Genomic DNA, 24,875 nt, shown 5'->3' on the forward strand with positions numbered 1-24,875 from the left:
AGGACTTTCGATTAGTAAGACGTATAAAAGTAACAGATAGCATTAATAAGAAGGGGCTAGAAGCGCCTTATATGGTGAGCTACCGAGTGGCTTGGACAGGCAAGCCCCATACTATTGTGGAGGACTTAATTCTTCCTGCTGCCGCGGATATGGCTGGGACAATGCTGGGGGGAAAAGGCCAAAAAAACTATACAGACAATAACTTCATCAAACAACACTGTTTCACGAAGCAGGAGATGTTTTGAAACAATTAATGCTTTGCATACAAGCCAGTGAATTCTATGCGTTACAGCTGGATAAGTTAACAGATGTGTTGGGCCTGGCACAGCTCCTGGTATATGTTCGTTTATGTTCATGGGGGGTCAGTTAAGGAAGACATCCTCTTCTGCAAACCACTGGAAACCAGGACAACAGGAGAGGATATTTTTAAAGTACTGGACAGCTTTGTGACATCAAATGGACTTTGGTGGTCAAGATGTGTTGGTATCTGTACTGATGGCGCAAAAGCCATGACAGGGAGACATAGTGGAGTGGTAACGCGCGTGCAAGCAGTTGCTCCCAACGACACTTGGGTACACTGCAGCATCCACCGAGAGGCTCTCGCTGCCAAGGGAATGACCTGACAGCTTGAAAGATGTTTTGGACACTACAGTGAAAATGGTTAACTTTGTTAATGCAAAACCCCTGAACTCTTGTGTATTTTCTGCAGTATGCAATGATATTGGCAGCGACCATGTAACGCTTTTACAACATACAGAAGTGCGCTGTATGTTTTTTTTAATGGAGAGACAAGCTTAAAGTTTTCTTTACTGACTATCATTTTCACTTGCCTGACCACTTGCATGATGACGAGTTTCTCACACGACTGGCATATCTGGGTGATGGTTTTTCTTGCTTAAATGATCTGAATCTAGGATTACAGGGACTCTACGCAACTATATTCAATGTGCGGGACAAAATTGAGGCTATGGTTAAGAAGTTGGAGCTCTTCTCTGTCTGCATTAACAAGGACAACACACAGGTCTTTCCATCATTGTATGATTTTTTTTTTTTGGTGTGCAAATGAACTCAAGCTTACAGACAATGTCAAATGTGATCTAGCGAAGCACCTGAGTGAGTTGGGTGCGCAATTACGCAGGTACTTTCCCTAAACGGATGACACAAACAACTGGATTCGTTATCCCTTTCATGCCCTGCCTCCAGTCCACCGATATCTAAACAAGAGAGGCTCGTCGAAATTGCAACAAGCGGTTCTGTGAATTTGAATTTAATCAGAAGCCACTGACAGATTTCTGGTTTGGGCTGCCCTCAGAGTATCCTGCTTTGGCAAATCGCGCTGTTAAGACACTAATTCCCTTTGCAATGTACCTATGTGAGAGTGGATTCTCAGCCCTCACTAGCATGAAAACAACTAAATACAGGCACAGACTGTGTGGGAAATGATTTAAGTGTGAGAATTTCTCCAATACAACCCAACATTGCAGAGTGATGTGCATCCTTTCAAGCACACCCTTCTCATTAACCTGTGGTGAGTTATTCACAATTTTTGATTAACAAATAAGGTTTTATATGGTTAAATAAAGAGCAAAATTATTGATTATTATTTGTGCCTTGGTCCTATAAGCGCTATTTGTCAATTCCCACTTGCAGGGTTGTGACGATAACTCGCACTCATTCTTATGTTTATTAAACATATCGTATAGTGTGTGTGTGTGTGTGTGTGTGTGGCAGGCTTACAATGATGGCAAAAAACAACATTTCAGAGTGTGCTGACCCTGGTGCTAGATGGGGTAGGCCGCTGGATGTTGACTGTTTGAAGGGGTACGGGACTATAAAAAGTTTGGGAACCACTGGTCTATCAATAAAATTACTTTATGAGATGATACTCAATTTCCTATTGCATGATGCTGTGGAAAACAATTGATGGCACCAAATAATGGGCTGGTGGCATTAACTTAAACTGAGTGGCACCAGTGGGGAAATGTTAGTCTGGAGCCCTGCACTGTCTGTTTAGTTTACACATTCATTACAGCTTAAAAACGAAGTGTGTGTGTAATGTATGACAGAAACATAGGGGATATCACTGAGCTCAGTCTGCATCTGGGAAGATGTGGCTGTCACCTTAGGGCTCACTGCCACATGATTCATCGTAACTGTCAGCTTCACCCCCCACCTTGCCGTGTGTGTGTGTTGCCCACACTCCGTTACCCTGCTGCTCCCAGTCTACTTACTCTGATGCCTGAGCTGACCCCCTCTCCACTGCAGTGTGTGTGGTGTGTCAGAGCTGCTGCTGTGCTGAGCCGTGCTGTCTGCCTGGAGGTAAGGGTCTGTGCGGGGGAGGAGACACAGTACAGGAGCCTCTCATACAGTGGAGCTCTGCTCTCTGGAGATGCTTCTGCTGTGGATTATTTTAGAACATATGAAAAATATTTTTTTCAATTCAGAACCTCTGCTTGCAATCCAGACACATACAGTGCATTCGGAAAATATTCAGACCTATTGACTTTTTTCCACGTTTTGTTACGTTACAGCCTTATTCTAAAATTAAGTTTTATTTCCCTCATCAATCTTCACACTATACCCCTTAATGACAGCAAAAACAGACCCATTACTCAGCTGGCTGGTGTGTTTATGGACATATTCAACCAATCCCTATCCCAGTCTGCTGTTCCCACATGCTTAGAGGGCCAGCATTGTTCCTGTTCCCAAGAAAGCTAAGGTAACTGAGCTAAATGACTATCGCCCTGTAGCACTCACTTCCGTCATCATGAAGTGCTTTGAGAGACTAGTCAAGGATCATATCACCTCCACACTACCTGACACCCTAGCCCCACTTCAATTTGCTTACCGCCCCAATAGGTCCACAGATGACGCAATCACACCCCACACTGCCCTAACCCATCTGGACAAGAGGAATACCTATGTAAGAATGCTGTTCATCGATTACAGCTCAGCATTTAACAAGCGTCCCACCTACTCAACAGCCAGTGGAATCCTGTGGCGCGATATTCAAATACCTTCGAAATGCTATTACTTCAATTTCTCAAACATATGACTATTTTACACCATTTTAAAGACAAGACTCTCGTTAATCTAACCACACTGTCCGATTTCAAAAAGGCTTTACAACGAAAGCAAAACATTAGATTATGTCAGCAGAGTATCCAGCCAGAAATAGACACCCATTTTTCAAGCTAGCATATAATGTCACATAAACCCAAACCACAGCTAAATGCAGCACTAACCTTTGATCTTCATCAGATGACAATCCTAGGACATTATGTTATACAATACATGCATGTTTTGTTCAATCAAGTTCATATTTATATCAAAAACCAGCTTTTTACATTAGCATGTGACTAGCATTCCCACCGAACACTTCCGGTGAATTTACTAAATTACTCACGATAAACGTTCACAAAAAACATAACAATTATTTTAAGAATTATAGATACAGAACTCCTATATGCACTCGCCATGTCCGATTTTAAAATAGCTTTTCGGTGAAAGCACATTTTGCAATATTCTACGTAGATAGCCCGGCATCACAGGGCTAGCTATTTAGACACCCACCAAGTTTAGCCCTCACCAAAGTCAGATTTACTATAAGAAAAATGTTATTACCTTTGCTGTTCTTCGTCAGAATGCACTCCCAGGACTTCTACTTCAATAACAAATGTTGGTTTGGTCCCAAGTAATCCATAGTTATATCCAAATAGCGGCGTTTTGTTCGTGCGTTCAAGACACTATCCGAATGGTAAATAAGGGTCATGCGCCCGACACGTTTCGTGACAAAAAAATTCTAAATATTCCATTACCGTACTTCGAAGCATGTCAACTGCTGTTTAAAATACATTTTTATGCCATTTTTCTCGTAAAAAAAGCGGTAATATTCCGACCGGGAGTGGTGGTTTTCGTTCAAAGAGAGAGAAAGTAAACATGGAGTCGACTCGGGCACGCGCGCCCCGCCCCATTGTCCTCAGATCGACCACTATCAAAATGCGCTACTGTTTTTCAGCTTTCTGGTGCCTTCTGAGAGCCTATGGGAGCGTTAGAAAATGTCACGTCATGCCAGACATCCCCTGTTTTTGTTAGAGATGATCAATAAGGCCATGAAATGGTCAGAGAAAGCGCTTCCTGTTTGGAATCTTCTCAGGTTTTGGCCTGCCAAATGAGTTCTGTTATACTCACAGACACCATTCAAACAGTTTTAGAAACTTTAGGGTGTTTTCTATCCAAATCAAACAATTATATGCATATTCTAGTTACTGGGCAGGAGTAGTAACCAGATTAAATCGGGTACGTTTTTTTATCCGGCCGTGCAAATACTGCCCCCTAGGCCCAACAGGTTAACACTATAGTACCTCCAAACTCATCATTAAGCTCGAGACCCTGGGTCTCGACCCCGCCCTGTGCAACTGGGTCCTGGACTTTCTGACGGGCCGCCCCCAGGTGGTGAGGGTAGGAAACAAGATCTCCACCCCGCTGATCCTCAACACTGGGGCCCCACAAGGGTGCATTCTCAGCTCTCTCCTTTACTCCCTGTTCACCCATGACTGCGTGGCCATGCACGCCTCCAACTCAATGGTCAAGTTTGCAGATGATACAACAGTGGTAGGCTTGATTACCAACAACGACGAGAGGGCCTACAGGGAGGATGTGAGGGCCCTCGGAGTGTGGTGTCAGGAAAATAACCTCACACTCGACATCAACAAAACGAAGGAGATGATCGTGGACTTCAGGAAACAGCAGAGAGAGCACCCCCCTATCCACATCGACGGGACAGTAGTGAAGAAGGTGGAAAGTTAAGTTCCTTGGCGTACACATTGCGGACAAACTGAAATGGTCCACCCACACAGACAGCGTGGTGAAGGCGCAACAGCGCCTCTTCAACCTTAGAAATTTGGCTTGTCACCAAAAACACTCAAACTTTTACAGATGCACAATCGAGAGCATCCTGTTGGGCTGTATCACCTCCTGGTACAGCAACTGCGCCGCCCACAACCGTAAGGCTCTCTAGAGGGTAGTGAAGTCTGCACAATGCATCACCGGGGGCAAACTACCTGCCCTCCAGGACACCTACACCACCCGGTGTCACAGGAAGGCCAAAAAGATCATCAAGGACAACAACCACCTGAGCCACTGCCTGTTCACCCCGCTATCATCCAGAAGGCGAGGTCAGTACAGGTGCATCAAAACTGGGACCTAGAGACAGAAGCTGTTTTTCAATCTCAAGGCCAACAGACTGTTAAACAGCCATCACTAACATTGAGCGGCTGCTGCCAACATACTGACTCAAATCTCTAGCCACTTTAATAATAAAAAATTGGATGAAATAAATATCACTAGTCACTTTAAACAGTGCCACTTTATATAATGTTTACCTACCCTACATTACTCATCTCATATGTATATACTGTACTCTATACCATCTACTGCATCTTGCCTATGCTGTTCGGCCACCGCACATCCATTTATGTTTATGTACATATTCTTAATTCCTTTACACTTGTGTGCGTTTTAAGGTAGTTGTTGTGAAATTGTTCGATTACTTGTTAGATATTACTGCACGGCCGGAACTAGAAGCACAAGCATTTTGCTACACTCTCATTAACATCTGCTAACCGTGTATGTGACCAATACCATTTTATTTTATTTTGTACCAATGGTAGAAAAACAACCCAATTGTCAGACTTGAGTAAAAGTAAAGATGTCTTAATAGGAAATTACTCAAGTAAAAGTGAAAATCACCCAATAAAATACTACTTGAGTGAAAGTCAAAGTATTTGGTATTTAAATATTCGTATGTATCCAAAGTAAATGTAATTGCTAAAATATACTTTAGTATGAAAAGTAAAAGTATTAAATCATTAAATCATTTCACATTCTTTATGTTAAGGAAACCAGATGGCACAAATTTACAAACATAACATTTTATGTTTAATGAGTCTGCCAGATAAGATGACGAGGTATGTTCTCTTGATGTGTGAGAATTGGACCATTTTCCTGTCCTGCTAAGCATTTGAAATGTAAGGAGTACTTTTGGTTGTCAGGGAAAATGGACTAAAAAGTATGTTCTTTTCTTTAGGAATGTAGTAAAGTAAAAGTTGACCAAATTAAACAGGCCTATTTATATAATGAATATGAATTTTGAGGGCGGTGTGCGCAAAGCTCTCATCAAGACAAAGGGTGGCTACTTTGAATAGTCTCAAATACAAAAAATATTTTGATTTGTTAAACACTTTTTTTGGTTACTACATGATTCCATATGTGTTTTTTCATTAGTTTTCATGTCTTTACTATTATTCTACAATGTAGAAAATAGTAAAAATAAAGAGAAACCCTGGAATGAATAGGTGTGTCAACTTTTGACTGGTACTTTATCTATATTTGCAAAATAATATATGGGGGATTGGAAGTGAGGCAGACAATTACATTCATGGATTCTACACTTTATCTGCAATATTACAGCTGATCTACCCCCTAAAAAAATATGAATAGAGAAGTACAGATACCCCCCCAAAAAAGACTTTGAAGTACTACTTAAGTACACCACTGCTCAGTACTTTGTTGAAGCACATTTGTCAGCGATTACAGCCTCGAGTCTTCTTGGGTATGACTCTACAACTTGGCACACTTGTATTTTCTCCCATTCTTCTCTGCAGAGCCTCTCAAGCTGTCAAGTTGGATGGGGAGTGTCGCTGCACAGCTATTTCCAGGTCTCTCCAGAGATGTTAGATCGGGTTATAGTCCGGGCTTTTGCTGGGCCACTCAAGGACATTCAGAGACTTGTCCCTAAGCCACTCTTGCGTTGTCTTGGCTGTGTGCTTAGGGTTGTTGTCCTGTTGGAAGGTGAACCGTCACCCGAGTCTGCGGTCCTGAGTGCTCCAGAGCAGGTTTCATCAAGGATCTCTCTGTACTTTGCTCTGTTCATCTTTCCCTTTAAAAAAAAAAAATCCCCACAGCATGATGCTACCACTGCCATACTTCAAAGAGTTCAGTCTTGTTTTCATCAGACCAGAGCATGTTTTTTCTCAAGGTCTGAGAGTCCTTTAGGTGACTTTGGCAAAATCCAAGTGGACTGTCATGTGCTTGTTACTGAGGAGTGTCTTATGTCTGGCAACTCCAAAAAGGCCTGATTGGTGGAGTGCTGCAGAAATGGTTGTCCTTGTGGAAGGTTCTCTCATCTCCACATAGGAATTCTGGAGCTCTGTCAGAGTGACCATCGGGTTCTTTGTCACCTCCCTGACCAAGGCCCTTCTGCCCCGATTGCTCAGTGTGGCCGGCGGCCAGCTCTAGGAAGAGTCTTGATGGTTCCAAACTTTATCCATTTATGAATGATGGAGGCCACTGTGTTCTTCGGGAACTTCAATGCTGCAGACATTTTTTGATACCCTTCCTGAGATCTGTGCCTCGACACAATCTTTTCTCAGAGCTCTACGGACAATTTGTTCGACCTCATTGCTTGGTTTTTACTCTGACATGCACAGTCAACTGTGGGACCGTTTTATATAGACAGGCGTGTGCCTTTCCAAATCATTTCCAATCAATTGAATATACCACAGGTGGACTCAATTGAAGTTCTAGAAACATCTCAAGGATGATCAATGGAAATAGGATGCACCTGAGCTCAATTTCAAGTCTCATAGGGTCTGAATACTTATGTAATTAAGGTATCTGTTTTTTGTCTAAAAAAACAGTCTTCGCTTTGTCATTATGGGGTATATTGTGTGTAGATTAGGGGGGGGGAATTATTTAATAAATTTTAAAATAAGGCTGTAACGTAACAATGTGGGCAAGGGGTCTGAATATTTTCTGAATGTGCTGTATATGAAAAATCGTTTCTTTCCTATTCAACAAAACTGGGGGATGGTGCTTGAATTGATTTGAATGCTTTATAAATATAGTAACAATCAAATTATAAATGACTTACTATAATATTTCACCTTAACTGTTAAATAAATATGATCATACTTGGTGAAAGTACAAAATTGGTACCAGTTCATATCATTGATGATAATGTTCTGCCCAGCGTTCTCTGAGTGACGCGGAGACACCATTCAAATGCCTGCTATCTCGTTAAAACTATCTTTAAGCATGAAGTGATTTCGTTCCTCTGTGACCAAAAGTGGTATTGTTTTTAAATTCGATGCAATTATTATTCTTTTTTTTTTTCAAGGGCTGTCAAATGATAAAAATAATTAATCGTGTTAATGGCATTAGTTAATCACAATTTTTAGAATTTGGTCCAAAAGGAAAAAAATGTCAATTTTAAAAAGCAGTGCAATTGAGTTACAGGCTATGAGCTTACATACTATGCTTTGATTGTAACGACAAAAACACAAAATGACCTACATCAAAACGTTTTAATGGCATTTTCACCATAAACACAAAAGTCACTAACATACATCTATTAATTATCCCAAGTACTTACTCCCTCTTATCCATCTTCTTGAAGTTTAACACTTGTGCACAGCAGTGGTGGTCGGTGCCATTTAAGATGAGGGAGGTTTTTTTTTTTTTTTATGAACATGGCCTTATTTCTATTACGGCATATTGGATGACTGTCATTCATATTCCAGTCACCCAGCTCATTGTAACATCGATAAGGTTTAGGCTACTTCTTGACACTCAAATTTTCTCTGTTCCCATCATGAGGTTGCTACAACCTAGCTTGTGAAATAGCCTATGAATGTTTACAACAGAGAATTTTGAGTAATCAAGGTGACAGTGAGTGACACATTCAGTACTACCTTGCTGCACACTCTTGGCTGCATCTATCTGATATAGGGAGTAATCATTAGTCCAACAGTTGCAAATGTGAATTTCTATTGGACAAATTCTGGTATTTTTTTATCTCCGTTCGATTTGTTTCCATTTAAGAAAAGTTTTTCAACATAAACGACGGAATGAATACACCCCTGGTCACACGCAAATACAGTTCACTTTCAGCTGTCTGTGACCAGGTGAAAAAAACCTTTCCAAGCCAAACCTTCATATCATGACTGCTATAACCGCTACACACAACCTACATTGTCACATCATGGTATGAAAGATGGCTGCCGTCTTATTGGCTCTTAACCAACCATGCTATTTTGTTAGTTTTTTTGCATTGTTTAACTTTTCATTTTGTACATAATGTTGCTGCTACCGTCTCTTATGACCGAAAAGAGCTTCTGGACATCAGAACAGTGATTACTCACCTCGAATTGGACAAATAATTTTCTTCAATGAGTCGGATGGGAAGGATATACTCCAAGCACCCGAACAGGCCCTCATCCCCATCATTCGCTGGAGAAAGAAAGAGATTTTGCGGAAAGAGATCGGGGTGCCTTCTGAGGATCAGGCGACGAGTGGCTAATCTGCCTTTGCCATCCTTACTGTTAGCTAACGTTCAATCGCTGGAAAATAAATGGGGCGAACTGAAAGCACGTGGAGTTGAAGTCGGAAGTTTACATACACCTTAGCCAAATACATTTAAACTCAGTTTCACAATTCCTGACATTTAATCCAAGTAATAATTCCCTGTCTTAGGTCAGTTAGACTCACCACTTTATTTTAAGAATGTGAAATATCAGAATAATAGTAGAGTGATTTATTTCAGCTTTTATTTCTTTCATCACATTCCCAGTGGGTCAGAAGTTTACATACTCAATTAGTATTTGGTAGCATTGTTTAACTTGGATCAAATGTTTTGGGTAGCCTTCCACAAGCATCCCACAATATGTTCGGTGAATTTTGACCCATTCCTCCTGACAGAGCTGGTGTAACTGAGTGAGATTTGTAGGCCTCCTTGCTCTCACACGCTTTTTCAGTTCTGCCCACAAATGTTCTATAGGATTGAGGTCAGGGCTTTGTGATGGCTACTCCAATACCTTGACTTTGTTGTCCCTAAGCTATTTTGCCACAATTTTGGAAGTATGCCTGTGGTCATTGTCCATTTGGAAGACCCATTTGCAACCAAGCTTTACCTTCCTGACTGATGTCTTGAGATGTTGCTTCAATATATTCACATTTTCTTTCCTCATGATGCCATCAGGTTATGTCGGTATAGGACTCTTATTACTGTGGATATAGATACTTTTGTACCTGTTTCCTCCAGCATCTTCACAAGGTCCTTTGCTGTTGTTCTGGGATTGATTTGCACTTTTCACATCAAAGTACGTTCGTCTCTAGGAGACAGAATGCGTCTCCTTCCTGAGGGGTATGACGGCTGCGTGGTCCCATGGCGTTTATACTTGGTTACTATTGTTTGTACAGATGAATGTGGTACCTTCAGGCGTTTTGAAATTGCTCCCAATTATGAACCAGATGTGGAGGTCTACAATTTTATTTTGTCGGTCTTGGCTGATTTCTTTTGATTTTCCCATGTCAAGCAAAAAGGCACTGAGTTTGAAGGTAGGCCTTGAAATACATCCACAGGTACACCTCCAATTGACTCAGGCTAATTGACATCATTTATCAGAAGCTTCTAAAGCCATGATATCATTCTCTGGAATTGTCCAAGCTGTTTAAAGGCACAGTCAACTTAGTGTATGTAAACTTCTGACCCACTGGAATGATACAGTGAATTATAAGTAAAGTAATGTAAACAATTTTTGGAAAAATTACGTGTCATGGACAAAGTAGATGTCCTAACCGACTTGCCAAAACTATAGTTTGTTAACAAAACATTTGTGGAGTGGTTGAAAAACGAGTTTTAATGACTCCAACCCAAGTGTATGTAAACTTCCGACTTCAACTGTATATCCTACCAACGGGACATTAAAAACTGTAATATCTTGTGTTTCACCGAGTCATGGCTGAACGACGACATTAAGAACATACAGCTGGCGGGTTATACACTATCGGCAGGATAGAACAGCAGCCTCTGGTAAGACACGGGGCGGGAGCCTAAGCATATTTGTAAACAGCTGGTGCACGATATCTAAGGAAGTCTCAAGGTTTTTCTTGCCTGAGGTTGAGTATCTCATGATAACCTGTAGACCACACTATCTATCTAGAGAGTGCTCATCTGTATTTTTCGTAGCTGTCTACATACCACCACAGACCGATGCTGGCACTAAAACCGCACACAATGAGCTGTATACCGCTATAAGCAAACAGGAAAACGCTCATCCAGAGGCGGTACTCCTAGTGGCCCGGGACTTTGCTACAGGGAAACTTAAATCAGTTTTACCTCATTTCTATCAGCATGTTAAATGTGCAACCAGAGGGGGGAAAAAAAAAACTCTAGACCACCTTTACTCCACACACACAGACGTGTACAATGCTCTCCCTCGCCCTCCATTTGGCAAATCTGACCATGATTCTATCCTCTTGATTCCTGCTTACAAGCAATAATTAAAGCAGGAAGCACCAGTGACTTGGTCTATAAAAAAAGTGGTCAGATGAAGCAGTTGCTAATCTACAGGACTGTTTTGCTCGCACAGACTGGAATATGTAATGGGCTTCTTCTGATGGCATTGAGGAGTACACCACATCAGTCACTGGCGTCATCAATCACGTCGTCCCCACAGTGACTGTACGTACCTACTAGAGATCGACTGATTTTTTTTCAGCGCTGATACCGATTTATTGGAGGACCCCAAAAAAAAGCCGATACCGATTTAATCGGCAATTTTTTAAATATTTTTTTTATATATATTTCTAATAATGACGATTACAACAATACTGAATGAACACTTTTGTATTTTTACTTAATATAATACATAAATACAATCAATTTACTCTCAAATAAGTAATGAAACATGTTCAATTTGGTTTAAATAATGCAAAAACAAAGTGTTGGAGAAGAAAGTAAAAGTGCAATATGTGCCATGTAAAAAAGATAACATTAAGTTCCTTGCTCAGAACATGAGAACATATGAAAGCTGGTGGATCATTTTAACATGAGTCTTCAATATTCCCAGTTAAGAAGTTTTAGGTTGTAGTTATTATAGGAATTATAGGACTATTTCTCTCTGTACCATTTGTATTTCATATACCTTTGACTATTGGATGTTCTTATAGGCACTATAGCGCTGCCAGCCTAATCTCGGGAGTTGATAGGCTTGAAGTCATAAACAGCGCTGTGCTTCAAGCATTGCTAAGCGCTGCTGGCAAACGCAGGAAAGTGCTGTTTGAATGAATGCTTGAGCCTGCTGCTACCTACCTCCGCTCAGTCAGACTGCTCTATGAAATATCAAATCATAGACTTAATTATAATATAATAAACACACAAATACGAGCCTTAGGTCATTAATATGGTCAAATCCTGAAACTAGAATTTTGTTTACAAAACGTTTATTCTTTCAGTCAAATACGGAACCGTTCTGTATTTTATAGAGAGGGTGGAATCCCTAAGTGTAAATATTGCTGTTACATTGCACAACCTTCAATGTTATGTCATAATTATGTACAATTCTGGCAAATTAATTACGGTCTTTGTTAGGAAGAAATGGTCTTCACACAGTTCGCAACGAGCCAGGTGGCCCAAACTGCTGCATATACCCTGACTCTGCTTACACAGAACGCAAGAGAAGTGACACAATTTCCCTAGTTAATATTGCCTGCTAACATGAATTTATTTTAACTAAATATGCAGGTTTAAAAATATATACTTGTTTATTGATTTTAAGAAAGGCATTGATGTTTATGGTTAGGTACATTGGTGCAACGATTGTGCTTTTTTCGCGAATGCGCTTTCGTAAATGTTAAATCATCACCCGTTTGGCGAAGTTGAAGTAGGCTGTGATTCGATGATAAATTAGGCAGCGCATTGACAATATGCAACGCAGGACAAGCTAGTTAAACTAGTAATATCATCAACCATGTGTAGTTAACTAGTGATTATGTTAAGATTGATTTATTTATTTTTTAATAAGATAAGTTTAATGCTAGCTAGCAACTTACCTTGGCTCCTTGCAGCCACCAGGTCCTTTTGATGCTGCACTCGCGTAACAGGTGGTCAGCCTGCCACACAGTCTCCTCGTGGATTGCAATGTAATCGGTGTCCAAAAATGCCGATTACCGATTATGAAAACTTGAAATCGACTACCGTAGCACTCACGTCTGTAGCCATGAAGTGCTTTGAAAGGCTGGTCATGGCTCACATCAACACCTTTATCCCAGAAACCTTAGACCCACTCCAATTTGCTTACCGCACCAACAGATCCACAAATGATGGAATCTCTATTGCACTCCACACTGTCCTTTCACACCTGGACAAAAGGAACACATGTGAGAATGCTATTCATTGACTACAGCTCAGCATTCAACACCATAGTGCCCTCAAAGCTCATCACTAAGCTAAGGACCCTGGGACTAAACACCTCCCTCTGCAACTGGATCCAAGACTTCCTGACAGGCCGCCCCTGATCCTTAACATGGGGGCCCCTGTTCAGTCATTACTGCACGGCCAGGCACGACTCCAACACCACCATCAAGTTTGCCGATGATACAACAGTGGTAGGAATGATCGCGACAACGTTGAGACAGCCTATAGGGAGGAGGTCAGAGACCTGACTGTGGTGCAAGGACAACAATCTCTCCCTCAACGTGATCAAGACAAAGGAGATTATTGTGGACTACAGGAAAGGAGGACCGAGCACGCCCCCATTCTCATCGACGGGGTTGTAGTGAAGCAGGTTGAGAGCTTCAAGTTCTTTGGGGTCCACATCAACAACAAACTAACATTTTCCAAGCACACCAAGACAGTCATGAAGAGTGAATGACAAAACCTATTCCCCCCAGGAGACTGAAAAGATTTGGCTTGGGTCCTCAGATCCTCAAAAGGTTTTACAGCTGCACCATCGAGAGCATCCTGACGGGTTGCATCACTGCCTGGTTTGGTGCTACAGAGGGTAGTGCGTACGGCCCAGTACTTCACTTGGGCCAAGCTTCCTGCCATCCAGGACCTCTATACCAGGCGGTGTCAAAGGAAGGCCCTAAAAATTGTCAGACTCTAGCCACCCTAGTCATAGACTGTTCTCTGCTATTGTTATTTACTGCTGCTCTTTAATTATTTGTTATTCTTATCTCATTTTTAGGTATTTTCTTAACTGCATTGTTCGTTAAGGGCTTGTAAGTAAGCATTTCACTTTAAGGTCTACTACACCTGTTATATTTGGCGCATGTGACAAATAAAAAGGTCATTTGATAGTTCTAGTAGCAATGCTGACTAACGCGCTAGTAAACCCGCTAGCTACAGTTTAGCAGTTTCACCGGCGGGCCGCAGTGGCAGTAAATTAATGAAACCAAAAGCTGATCTTGACTTGGAAGAGTTCCAATGTTGGATAGCCATAGCCAGCTAGCTAACACAGCATCCCTCTCTGTTTGAGCCGGGTGTTCGTGTAGGCTAAACTAGGTAGCTGCATTCTCTAGCAAAGTGAAAGATACAACCAAATAAAGCTAGTTCTATCGCTTATCCTTAATCTTGTAGAAATTAATTTGTTCACAACTGTTCAACTATTGTCTTTCTCTCTCTTTGAGACAACTATTTCCCACATTTTATACACTGCAGTGCTAGCTAGCTGTAGCTTATGCTTTCAGTACTAGATTCATTCTCTGACCCTTTGATTGGGTGGACAACATGTCAGTTCATGCTGCAAGAGCTCTGATAGGTTGGAAGATGTCCTCCGGAAGTTGTCATAATTACTGTTTAAGTCCATTGAAGGGGGTTGAGAACCTTGAGCCTTTTGTATTGAAGTCAATGTTCACAGAGTAGGACAGAAGCTAGCTGTCCTCCGGCTACACCAGGGTGCTAACCTACAGAGTGCTGCTGAGGCTATTGTAGACCTTCACTGCAAAACATTGTTTTAATCAATTATTTGGTGACATTTAAATATATTTAGTGTAGTTTTATCTGAAGTATAATTTAATGTTAAACTTTTTCCCTCTGAGTAGCCTCCGCTGGTACACACACACTAGTCTCTCCCTTTCTCTTTCACACACGCACAGATTTAAGTGCTGTTAAAGCCTCAGTCATTCTAAATGAGTGTGACTTTAGAAAAAAGAACAGGCTCTATGTATACAATGAACAAAGAGCTTTTAAACTTGTCTGACAATGTTATGAAAACACTGTAACCATCTGTACTGTTCAGATAACTTTGCACATGTAGGCCTACACACTCTTCCTCCCACACCCTCTCTCTCTCTCTCTCTCACACTTACTCCCACTATCACACACATCCTCTCTCACACACACACACAATCATACACACCCCACTCTTGCATATGCAACCTACCTTTGAAGCATCTCTTTGAGTAGCCTATTCCTTTTCAGTTCTTCCTGTGCCATCCAAATTTGTGCATAGTCTAGTCAGTGGTCAAGTTCAGGTTGCTTGCTAGGTAGGTAACATGACTAGCTGGCTAAACATTGTTATCAAACCAAAAAATAGCGACTCGCAGGTAGTTTAAAACAGTCTTCGACATACACACGTATCCGGTAGAAAGAAAAAAACAGTTACGGTAATGTTGGGCATAACATAATGATTTTGGCTGGAAGCATACGGCCTTCATCAATGTAAAGGCACAAGCATTGACTGTAGCTGTGTTCTGGTGTTGTGTTCTGCCCTTAAAAGGGTCCGTCAAAAAAACATGGACTTCAAAGTTTCTGTGCGGTGAAGAAATAGTGACTCGATTAAACACACAATTATTTTACAGTTATAACGTGTTAACTCTGACTTAACTTTGACAGCCCTATTGTTTTCACGTTGAGAGCTCTAAATCCATCTGAGAACATCACAGCAAGATGACACTGTTATTGCTGCAATTACTATGCTCTCCTATTTCATATACTGTGTTGAAAGCGGAGCGCCGAGGTTCACAGCCAGAGGAAATCGATCCTTTGTCTGAATAGGCCAGAAAATGTGACGTATCGCTCCCTATGCAGATTGTCATACCTTTGTATCTTCATACCGACTTTGACACATCCCGGGATATTCGCTAATACAAACTATTTGCAGGACAGACATCCCAGCTCATAAAAGTTTTAACTCAAAAAAGCTACTCACAAATATTAGACAGCAAGGCTCTTGGTGCAGGAGGGGGTTCTCTGCTATTAGGAAAAGAAGCTTGGTCAAGAAGCTAACCACTTAGCTAGATAACATGCTACTAAGTTAGCAAACCAAATCAAAACTGCAGGACTTTTTAGCACAGTTAACTTAATAGTTATAAGATACCTAGCTGCCATACATTTAGTTGTAAATTCCATACTGTAACTAGATCATGTGGCGCGTGCTGCAGAACAATGAATGATTCACAAGGCTCCGGTCTCTTGTGGATATGTGCTTGTAAACAAAAACCATGGGACTATACTACCGGTAAGCTTCATAATGAAAATTGTGACTGATGAAATGTAGAACGTGATTAGCTTTATCTCCTAAAGTATTGCACAAGTTGACTGCATATATTTACTTGAAAAGTAGCTACAAATATTCACTATTTTTTTTAAATGAAGAAATCGTTTCCGTTCACGGTATTGGAAAAACCATCCCGTGGCTATTTTCCAAATACACCGGTATATGGTGTATATATACGGTATATCACCCAAGCCTAGTGGCAGATTTCACGGCATGTGAAGCGGGACTACCAGAGGTTTAACAGAGTACACAGCAATGGATGTTACAACGTCTGTAAACACGTCAGCCGAATCCGGTCCAGAACCGCTCAAAGTTCCCTAAATAGGGGACTTAACGTTTTTTTATTATGTTGAACAGATGTGATTTCTTTGATGTAATTGACCTATCACATCATTCTGGTTGATAAGTACATGTATACACAGCATTGAGTAGTGTCAGTTTCAAATGACTGTGTGGGTTTGTTGGCGGTCTGCAGGCATGACATCAATGGAAACTATGTTCCTGGAAGGCTTTGGTCTGCTCTGTGGCCGAGGAGAGGACTGCTTTCTGGACTCTCCCTTCCCTTCCCTGGCCTATGCTCGGCTGTGCAGGTCCTGCCCCTCCCCCACCCTTCCTGTCATTCTGCCTGTCAGTGGAATCGGTCACCGGCAGAGACTCATCCCCTGGCAACAGCAGTCCGATTAGCTGCCTTTATCCTGTCAACCAGAGAAAGTGGGCCAAACCGAGATATGTTAGGGATTAATAGTGAACCAGGGTTGTTGAGAGAATTTTGTCAGAAGACAAACGGGAGAGTGTTACCATTACCTCACAGAGGCTCATGTGCAGCAGCAACAGGTGTGTGGGCAGCAGAAAGCCCAGGGGAGCAGAGGTGAGCCGGCCAGCCTGCATTATCTCTGCTGTGCCAGGCCTGCTGCTGCAGCAGCACCTGCAGTATTTTACAGCTCACGGTACAGGACAGTGTCAGGGAAAGGGATACAGCACGAATCACACTGCATGCCCAGCACTGCAAAGGGACAGACCGGGCAGCACAGAGCCAGACAGGAGTTGATCCCTACCTTAATAAAGTGCCTAATTTACATTCCTCAGCAGGAGCAAGTCTAATGACCTGTGGAGTTCTGTGTATGTATATGTGCTAGGGTTGCAAAACTACCAGTATCAGTTACCGGATTTTTCTTTATACTTAAAAAATAATAATATTTGTCCATAGGGCTTTGCGATATGGCCTAAAAATCATATCTTGCTTTTTCTTTTAACCTTTTATGGCTGGTTCACGTTACATATGTCTTAATTAAAATAAAATGTTTTAAATTACTATTATTTGTACCTTTTTTGTTGTTGTGTTTTACCCCCCTTTTCTCCCCAATTTCAGGATATCCAATTACGATCTTGTCTCATCACTGCAACTCCCCAACAGGCTCGGTAGAGGCGAAGATCGAGTCATGCATCCTCCGAAACATGACCTGCCAAACCATGCTTCTTAACACTGCCCGCTTAACCCGGAAGCCAGCCGCACCAATGTGTCGGAGGAAACATTGTTCAACTGACGATGAAGTCAGCCTACAGGTGCCCGGTTGACCACAAGGAGTGGCTAGAGCGCGATGAGCCAAGTAAAGCCCCCCGGCAAAACCCTCGTCTCACCCAGACGACGCTCGGCCAATTGTGTGCCGCCCTATGGGATTCCCGGGTCTGTTGTGACAGCCTGGGATCGAACCCAGGTCTGTAGTGACGCCTCAAGCACTGTGATGCAGTGCTTTAGACCGCTGCACCACACAGGAGGCCCCTACGTCTTGATTAAAGAAGAAAAAAAATCTCTAAATAAGCTTTGTTGTACAATTAAAGGTGAAATACGCTGAATTTCAAACAGTCAGCAATAATCTAATGAATTCAGGGCTTGTGAAATTCTACCTAGGCTAAATATAAGCCTCCCACAACCATAAGACCCACTAATCATTTAAATTAGTTTAACATGATTTTTTTGTTGTTGCAATAATCACTGATCTGGCTTTCAAGACTGTTTATGAAAGTGCCCTTTTTGTTACAAATTTAACCAGAACCATACATAATGCACATTCACTAATACTTCTTGTAGCAGGAATTATAGAAAAGGTCTTGTAAACAATTTTTCAAACACAAGCCCACGTGCTAGTGAATAGCCAGATAATCCTTATTTCCAACTTGGATCTATTTGCTAGGTAACAAGGTAGAACAGTTGAATTGTTATGAACCCACCCTTCTGTCCGTCTCCAACTGTTTGAACAGCACGCTAGCCGGTCCACTTTGTTCAGAGGTTGAAATCAAGTGGCCTACTTTATTTCTAACGAGTTGCCACTTCCTTTTTGTGGTTTATGGTTATTGCACATTTATCAAACAGACTAGAGGGCTAGTATAAATCTTAAGCTAAAATGCTGCTAGCGATAGTTCAATGTCGCGCGACAAACTGAGCATTACTTTTCCAGAATCAATGTTCAAACTCCTGTTTCAGTTGTCTGCTCTGCGCTCAATTTGAGAGGAGTTGATACATAAAAAGGGCATTTTTCGAAATGTTTACTTCTGTATTACAGTAAAATGCCTCAATGTGCTTCTGTGCCCATATCAAATGCAATAGCAAGTTGAAACTTCTCGTCAGAGAGGAATAAATGATCTCTTGTGAGAGAGAATAAGATGCATATAGCACAGAAGGGGACTAGACCAAAAAGACATGAGAAGAAGCGGACATAAACGCTCATAAAAATACAAAATACCTTGATTCTTGCAATATAGGTAATGACGCGCTAAAACCTACATTTGAATTAATCAAATAAATTAGAAAAATTGCCCAGCCCTAATTGTCCATTAGTTTCTTGTGGAAAGTCTGGTTCAAGGGAAAATAGCCTTCTGAAAAAAAGCATCTAATCAATAATGACATTTTCCAACTATTTTTCACAACTGCCACCAGTTCAACCCAATACATTTACAACAGACATATTAACTTAGTAAAATAAATAAAATGTGTAAAATAAGGATGTAACGATACACATGCGGTCCCGATTCAAATGTTTAAGATAAGACTGCATAGGTTCGCAGACCCCAAACCGATCCAAATGTAGCATGCATCGGTCAGAAAATCTATTTAAATGTAACGAATCACAGATTCACTCAAATGTTTAACTCATTACTTTCTATTCCTTCTTAAAATGCCTCATACTTTGTGACAAATCAAAGTGTATTTGTCACGTGCGCCGAATACAACAGACGTAGACCTTACAGTGAAATGCTTACTTACAGGCTCTGACAACTGATGTGCCTCTCCTTCAGTGTCGAACTAAGCATCTCATTTTGCTTGGTTAACAACCCTAGTTAATATCAGAAGCCAAGTCAAACTGTGCACTGTGCCCAGTTTTGCTTGCTGACCAAAAAAGTCTAAAGTTCTGCTATATATGAATTGGCTATGTCATAGCTAATTCGTAAGCAAGAAATATTGTTACAATACTAGTTAACACTTAATCTGCAAAAATGACAAATCAATTAGTGGGTGATTTCAGAACCAACGTGGGGGAGACAAAAAACATAGGCTACATTGGGGTTATGGTATGGGCAGGCAAAAGCTACGGACAACGAACACAGTTGCATTTTATCGATGGCAATTTGAATGTACAGGGATACCGTGATGAGAGACAGGCCCTTTGTCGTGCCGTTCATCCGCCGCCGTCACATCATGTTTCAGCATAATGCATGGCCCCATGTCGCAAGGATCTGTACACAATTACTGGAAGCTGAAAACGTCCCAGTTCTTCCATGGCCTGCATACTCATCAGACATGTTGACCGTGTTTAGGATGCTCTGAATCGACGTGTATGACAGTGCGTTCCAGTTCGAGGAGGCGTGGAACCACAGTCCACAATCAACAGCCTGATCGACCCCATGCGACATGCGCTGCATGAATGGTGGTCACATCAGAAACTGACTGGTTTTCTGATCCGCGCCCCTACATTTTTTTAAAGGTGTCTGTGACCAACAGATGCATATCTGTATTCCCAGTCATGTGAAATCCATAGATTAGGGCCTGATGAATTTATTTCAATTGACTGGTTTCCTTCTATGAATTGTAACTCAGTAAAATCTTTGAAATTGTTGCATGTTGCGTTTGTTTTTGAAAGAGAAAGATGCAGAAGAATAAATTATATTCCATGCTGATACCCTTACATAACATCAACGTTATTCCCTAAATGTATGGGTTATATTTAGGATAATGTTTTACAGCTTTTGTAATTTTATATTTCATTTTCAAAACTTTATATTTTATTTTATCTCTCCTACATGTGAACTTACAATCTTTGATTGTTTCCAAAATTCTAGTAGATTACTGGTAAATTTCTGAAGTTCCTAGTTACATTCCCTCCTTTTGCAACCCTAGTGTGTACATTCTCTCAGCAATTCTTTCCCAAAATGTTACAGCTTCAGCACACTAATAAATACAGGATATCATATAACTCAACACACATACAAGCGGATACAGTGCATACGGAAAGTATTCAGACTCCTTGACTTTTCTCACAATTTGTTACATTTCAGCCTTATTGTGATAAAGGCCAAAACATGTTTATCCATTTCAATCTACACACCATGCATGACAAAGTGAAAACAGGTTTTTAGAAAATGTTTCACATTTATTAAAAATAAAGAACGCATACCTTATTTACATAAGTATTCAGACCATTTGCTATGAGACTTGAAATTGAGATCAGGTGTATCTTGTTTCCATTGATCATCCTTGAGATGTTTCTACAACTTGTTTGGAGTCCACCTGTGGTAAATTCAATTGATTGAACATGATTTGGAAAGGCACACACCTGTCTATATAAGATCACGCATTTGACAGTGCATGTCAGAGCAAAAACCAAGCCGTGAGGTTGAAGGAATTGTCCGTAGAGCTCCGAGACAGGATTGTGTTTTTGGCACAGATCTGGGTATGGTTGCCAAAAAATGTCTGCAGCATTGAAGGTCCCCAAGAGCACAGTGGCCTCCATCATTCTTAAATGGAAGAAATTTGGAACCACCAAGACTCTTCCTAGAGCTGGCCGCCTACCAAACTGAGCAATCGGGGAGAAGGGCCTTGGTCAGGGAGGTGACAAAGAACCTGATGGTCACTCTGACAGTGCTCCAGAGTTCCTCTGTGGAGATGAGAGAAACTTCCAGAAGGACAACCATCTCTGCAGCACTCCACCTATCAGGCCTTTATGGTGGAGTGGCCCGACGGAAGCCACTCAGTAAAAGGCACATGACAGCCCGCTTGGAATTTGCCAAAAGCCACTCAGACCATGAGAAAACAGATTCTCTGGTCTGATGAAACCAAGATTGAACTCTTTGGCCTGAATGCCAAGCGTCACGTCTGGAGGAAACCTGGCACCATCCCTACGGTGAAGCATGGGGGTGGCATCATCATGGTGTGGGGATGTTTTACAGCGGCAGGGACTGAGAGACTAGTCATGATCGAGGGAAAGATGAACAGAGCAAAGTACAGAGATCCTTAAAGAACCTGCTCCAGAGCGCTCAGGCCCGCAGACTGGGGCGACGGTTCACCTTTCAACAGGACAATAACCCTAAGCACACAGCCAAGACAACACAGGAGTGTCTTCGGGACAAGTCTCTGAATGTCCTTGAGTGGCCCAGCTGGAGCCCGGACTTGTACCTGATCGAACATCTCTGGAAAGACCTGAAAATAGTTGTGCAGTGCCCCTCCCCATCCAACCTGACAGAGCTTGAGAGGATCTACAGGGAAGAATGGGAAAAACTCCCCAAATACAGGTGTGCCGAGCTGGTAACGTCATACCCAAGAACAAAGCAGAGGCTGTAATTGCTACCAAAGGTGCTTCAACAAAGTACTGAGTAAAGGGTCTGAATAATTTTCAAAATATGATTTTTAAATTATTTTGTTTAATAAATTTGCAAAAATGTGTAGACCTGTTTTTGCTTTGTTATTATGGGGTATTGTGTGTAGATTGAGGAAAAACCTATTTTATCAATTTTAGAATAAGGCTCTAACGTAACAATGTGGAAAAAGTTGAGGGGTCTGAATACTTTCTGAATGCACTGTACCCTACTGCCTCTTTGTCTTTCATGTTGTAATTATCTGATGTCCTCTATCTTTTTGTCTTTGTGTGCTGTAGGTACCGAGGCACCCTGGTCCTCCCTACACGGCTCATGACATCACAAAGGGACACCCTAACTTGGCAGGCACACCGCCAGGGCATGCCCACTCACCGGCGCTCTCTCAGGTATCAGTACCCACAGCTTCCCCATATCGCTACCCTAAGGGTTGGGAGGCAGGCGGAGGGGTGAGTCTCTGCCGCCATCCTCTGCGTATGACCTTTGGTCAGTCGGTCAGTCTGTTTGTCTGCCTGCCAATGTGTTTCTGTCTGTTTTTATTTTTGTCTCTCGCTTTCTTTCCATCTCTCATTCTTTCTCCTCCTGTTTTTCTGTAACATCTTTATCAAAATGCCTGTTGCTACATGCTTTGTTTGCATTCATTTCTTAATGAATTAAATGTAGAGTGGCCTGTTGATTGGTCAAATATTGTGTTTTTGTATTTCTGTATGTCCTGTGTGCTGCCTGTCAATAGTCCAAGAGAAGGACATTTGTTTTAATGATTAGTTCCACAGGACATCAGCAACTTCTGAACTGCTGCTGCGTGCTCTCTCTGCTCTCCATAAGAGCCTGCTAAAGGGTTAATGAATTAGTCACTGGTACAGCAAGTCAATTACATTGCTGCTCCTGGGATTTGCTAGTTTCTCCTACTGCCTTGAAGCGCACGCACACACACACACAAACAAACAAAAACACTTATTGGCGATTCCAGAATGAGTCAGCCTTTGCGTAAGGTGTGTGTGTGATGAAAGGGTTCCCATATCCCTCTGTGTTCAGCTGCTCTTTCTGGCCTATTAATAGTGTCTGCAGCCGGTGGCACATCTTGAATTATCCCAGCTATATAGCCACACCACCAGCCTCCTTTATAAGAGCAAGCAGAGCTGATTAAATCCTTCCACTGCACACATGAAGTGATGCAACACAGGAGCTGGTATTATTGAAGCTCCTGGGAGATATAGTCAAGCACAAGATATCCCATATTTAGCTCTCAGGCCTAACCCCTACAGAAAGTACCAGACAGGCTGAGACAACATTAGTCTTTTTCAGTGTTTCACCATTGTCTTCCTTCAGATGGTGTCATTCTAACACGTCATTCTAAGTGTCTCCAGGAGGCAAAATTTCCTTTCGTAGGATATCCGCAGGCAAGGTCATTAATATCTGTTTGGTGATTGGTTGTGCAAACCCACAGTTTCAGCAGCTGTCTAGGTGGCTAGTCTCAGATAATCCCGCAGATGAAGAAACCGGATGTGGAGGTCCTGGGCTGGTGTGGTTACACGTGGTCTGTGGTTGTGAGGCCGGTTAGACGCACTGCCAAATTCTATAAAATGACGTCGGAGGCGGCTTATCTGACTGTGGCCCACGTCTCTGGAAACTCCAGGGAAACCAAGCCCTCTCTTTGTCGCAACCGATGGTTTGTTTACATAGCAGGTTAGGAGAACTAGCGTAGCAGGTTAGGAGAACTAGCGTAGCAGGTTAGGAGAACTAGCGTAGCAGGTTAGGAGAATTAACGTAGCAGTTTAGGAGTACTAACGCAGAAGGTTAGGTGAATTATTTTAGCAGATTAGGAGAATAAGGTTACGGTTAGGAAAATAGTTAGGCTTAGCTACAATGCTACAGTTAAGTCGAAGAACAAGAAAGGAGTCAATAGAAATGGCGGTTCTTCCCTGGACGTGGGCTGCAGTCAGACAGCTCTGTGTAATGCATCTGTGTGACGTTACACACACTCAAGAAGGCTCAACCAATCACCCAACGGATTATGTCGAGACTCATGAATATTCATGACATTTTTATTTCTCACATGTGCCGAATACAACATGTGTAGACCTTAGCGTGAGATGCTTACTTATGAGCCCTTAACCCGTAATGCAGTTAAGAAAAATAATATTTACTAAATAAAGGGAGAAGAAAAGTAGCACAGTAAAATAACAGTAACGAGGCTATATTTACAGGGGGTACCGGTTCCGAGTCAATGTGCGGGGGTACAGGTTAGTCGAGTAAAAGTGACTATGCGTAGATGATAAACAGCGAGTAGCAACAGCATTTTAAAAAAATGAAAGGGGGGGGGGGGGGTCAGTGCAAATAGTCATATGGCTTGGGGGTAGAAGCTGTTAAGGAGCCTTTTGGACCTAGACTTGGCGCTCTGGGGGGGAATAGGCGTTGTCGTGCCCTCTTCATGGCTGTCTTGGTGTGTTTGGACCATGATAGTTTGTTGGTGATGTGGACACCAAGGAACTTGAAGCTCTCGACCTGCTCCACTACAGCCCCGTCGATGAGAATGAAGGCATGCTCGGCCCTCCTTTTCCTGTAGTCCACGATCATCTCCTTTGTCTTGATCATGTTGAAGGAGAGGTTGTTGTCCTGGCACCACACTGCCAGGTCTCTGACCTCCTCCCTATAGGCTGTCTCATC

At 41.9% G+C, this 24,875-nt stretch overlaps 1 protein-coding gene across 9 annotated transcripts in view; it reads left to right on the forward strand.

Moving 5' to 3' along the window:
• LOC115150726 (eukaryotic translation initiation factor 4 gamma 3) overlaps window positions 1-24,875 on the forward strand; it is a 76,612-nt gene that overhangs the window by 25,511 nt on the left and 26,226 nt on the right. For 8 of the 9 annotated variants that reach the window (XM_029694291.1, XM_029694292.1, XM_029694295.1 and 5 more), the window contains exon 3: window positions 22,490-22,657. In XM_029694291.1, the coding sequence (XP_029550151.1) occupies window positions 22,490-22,657 (168 nt within the window). The remainder of the gene's footprint in view (window positions 1-22,489; window positions 22,658-24,875) is intronic. The other variant, XM_029694300.1, reaches the window with a different exon arrangement.

The sequence above is a fragment of the Salmo trutta genome, chromosome 16 (genome assembly GCF_901001165.1).
Source record: "Salmo trutta chromosome 16, fSalTru1.1, whole genome shotgun sequence".
Taxonomy (NCBI): Eukaryota; Metazoa; Chordata; class Actinopteri; order Salmoniformes; family Salmonidae; genus Salmo; species Salmo trutta.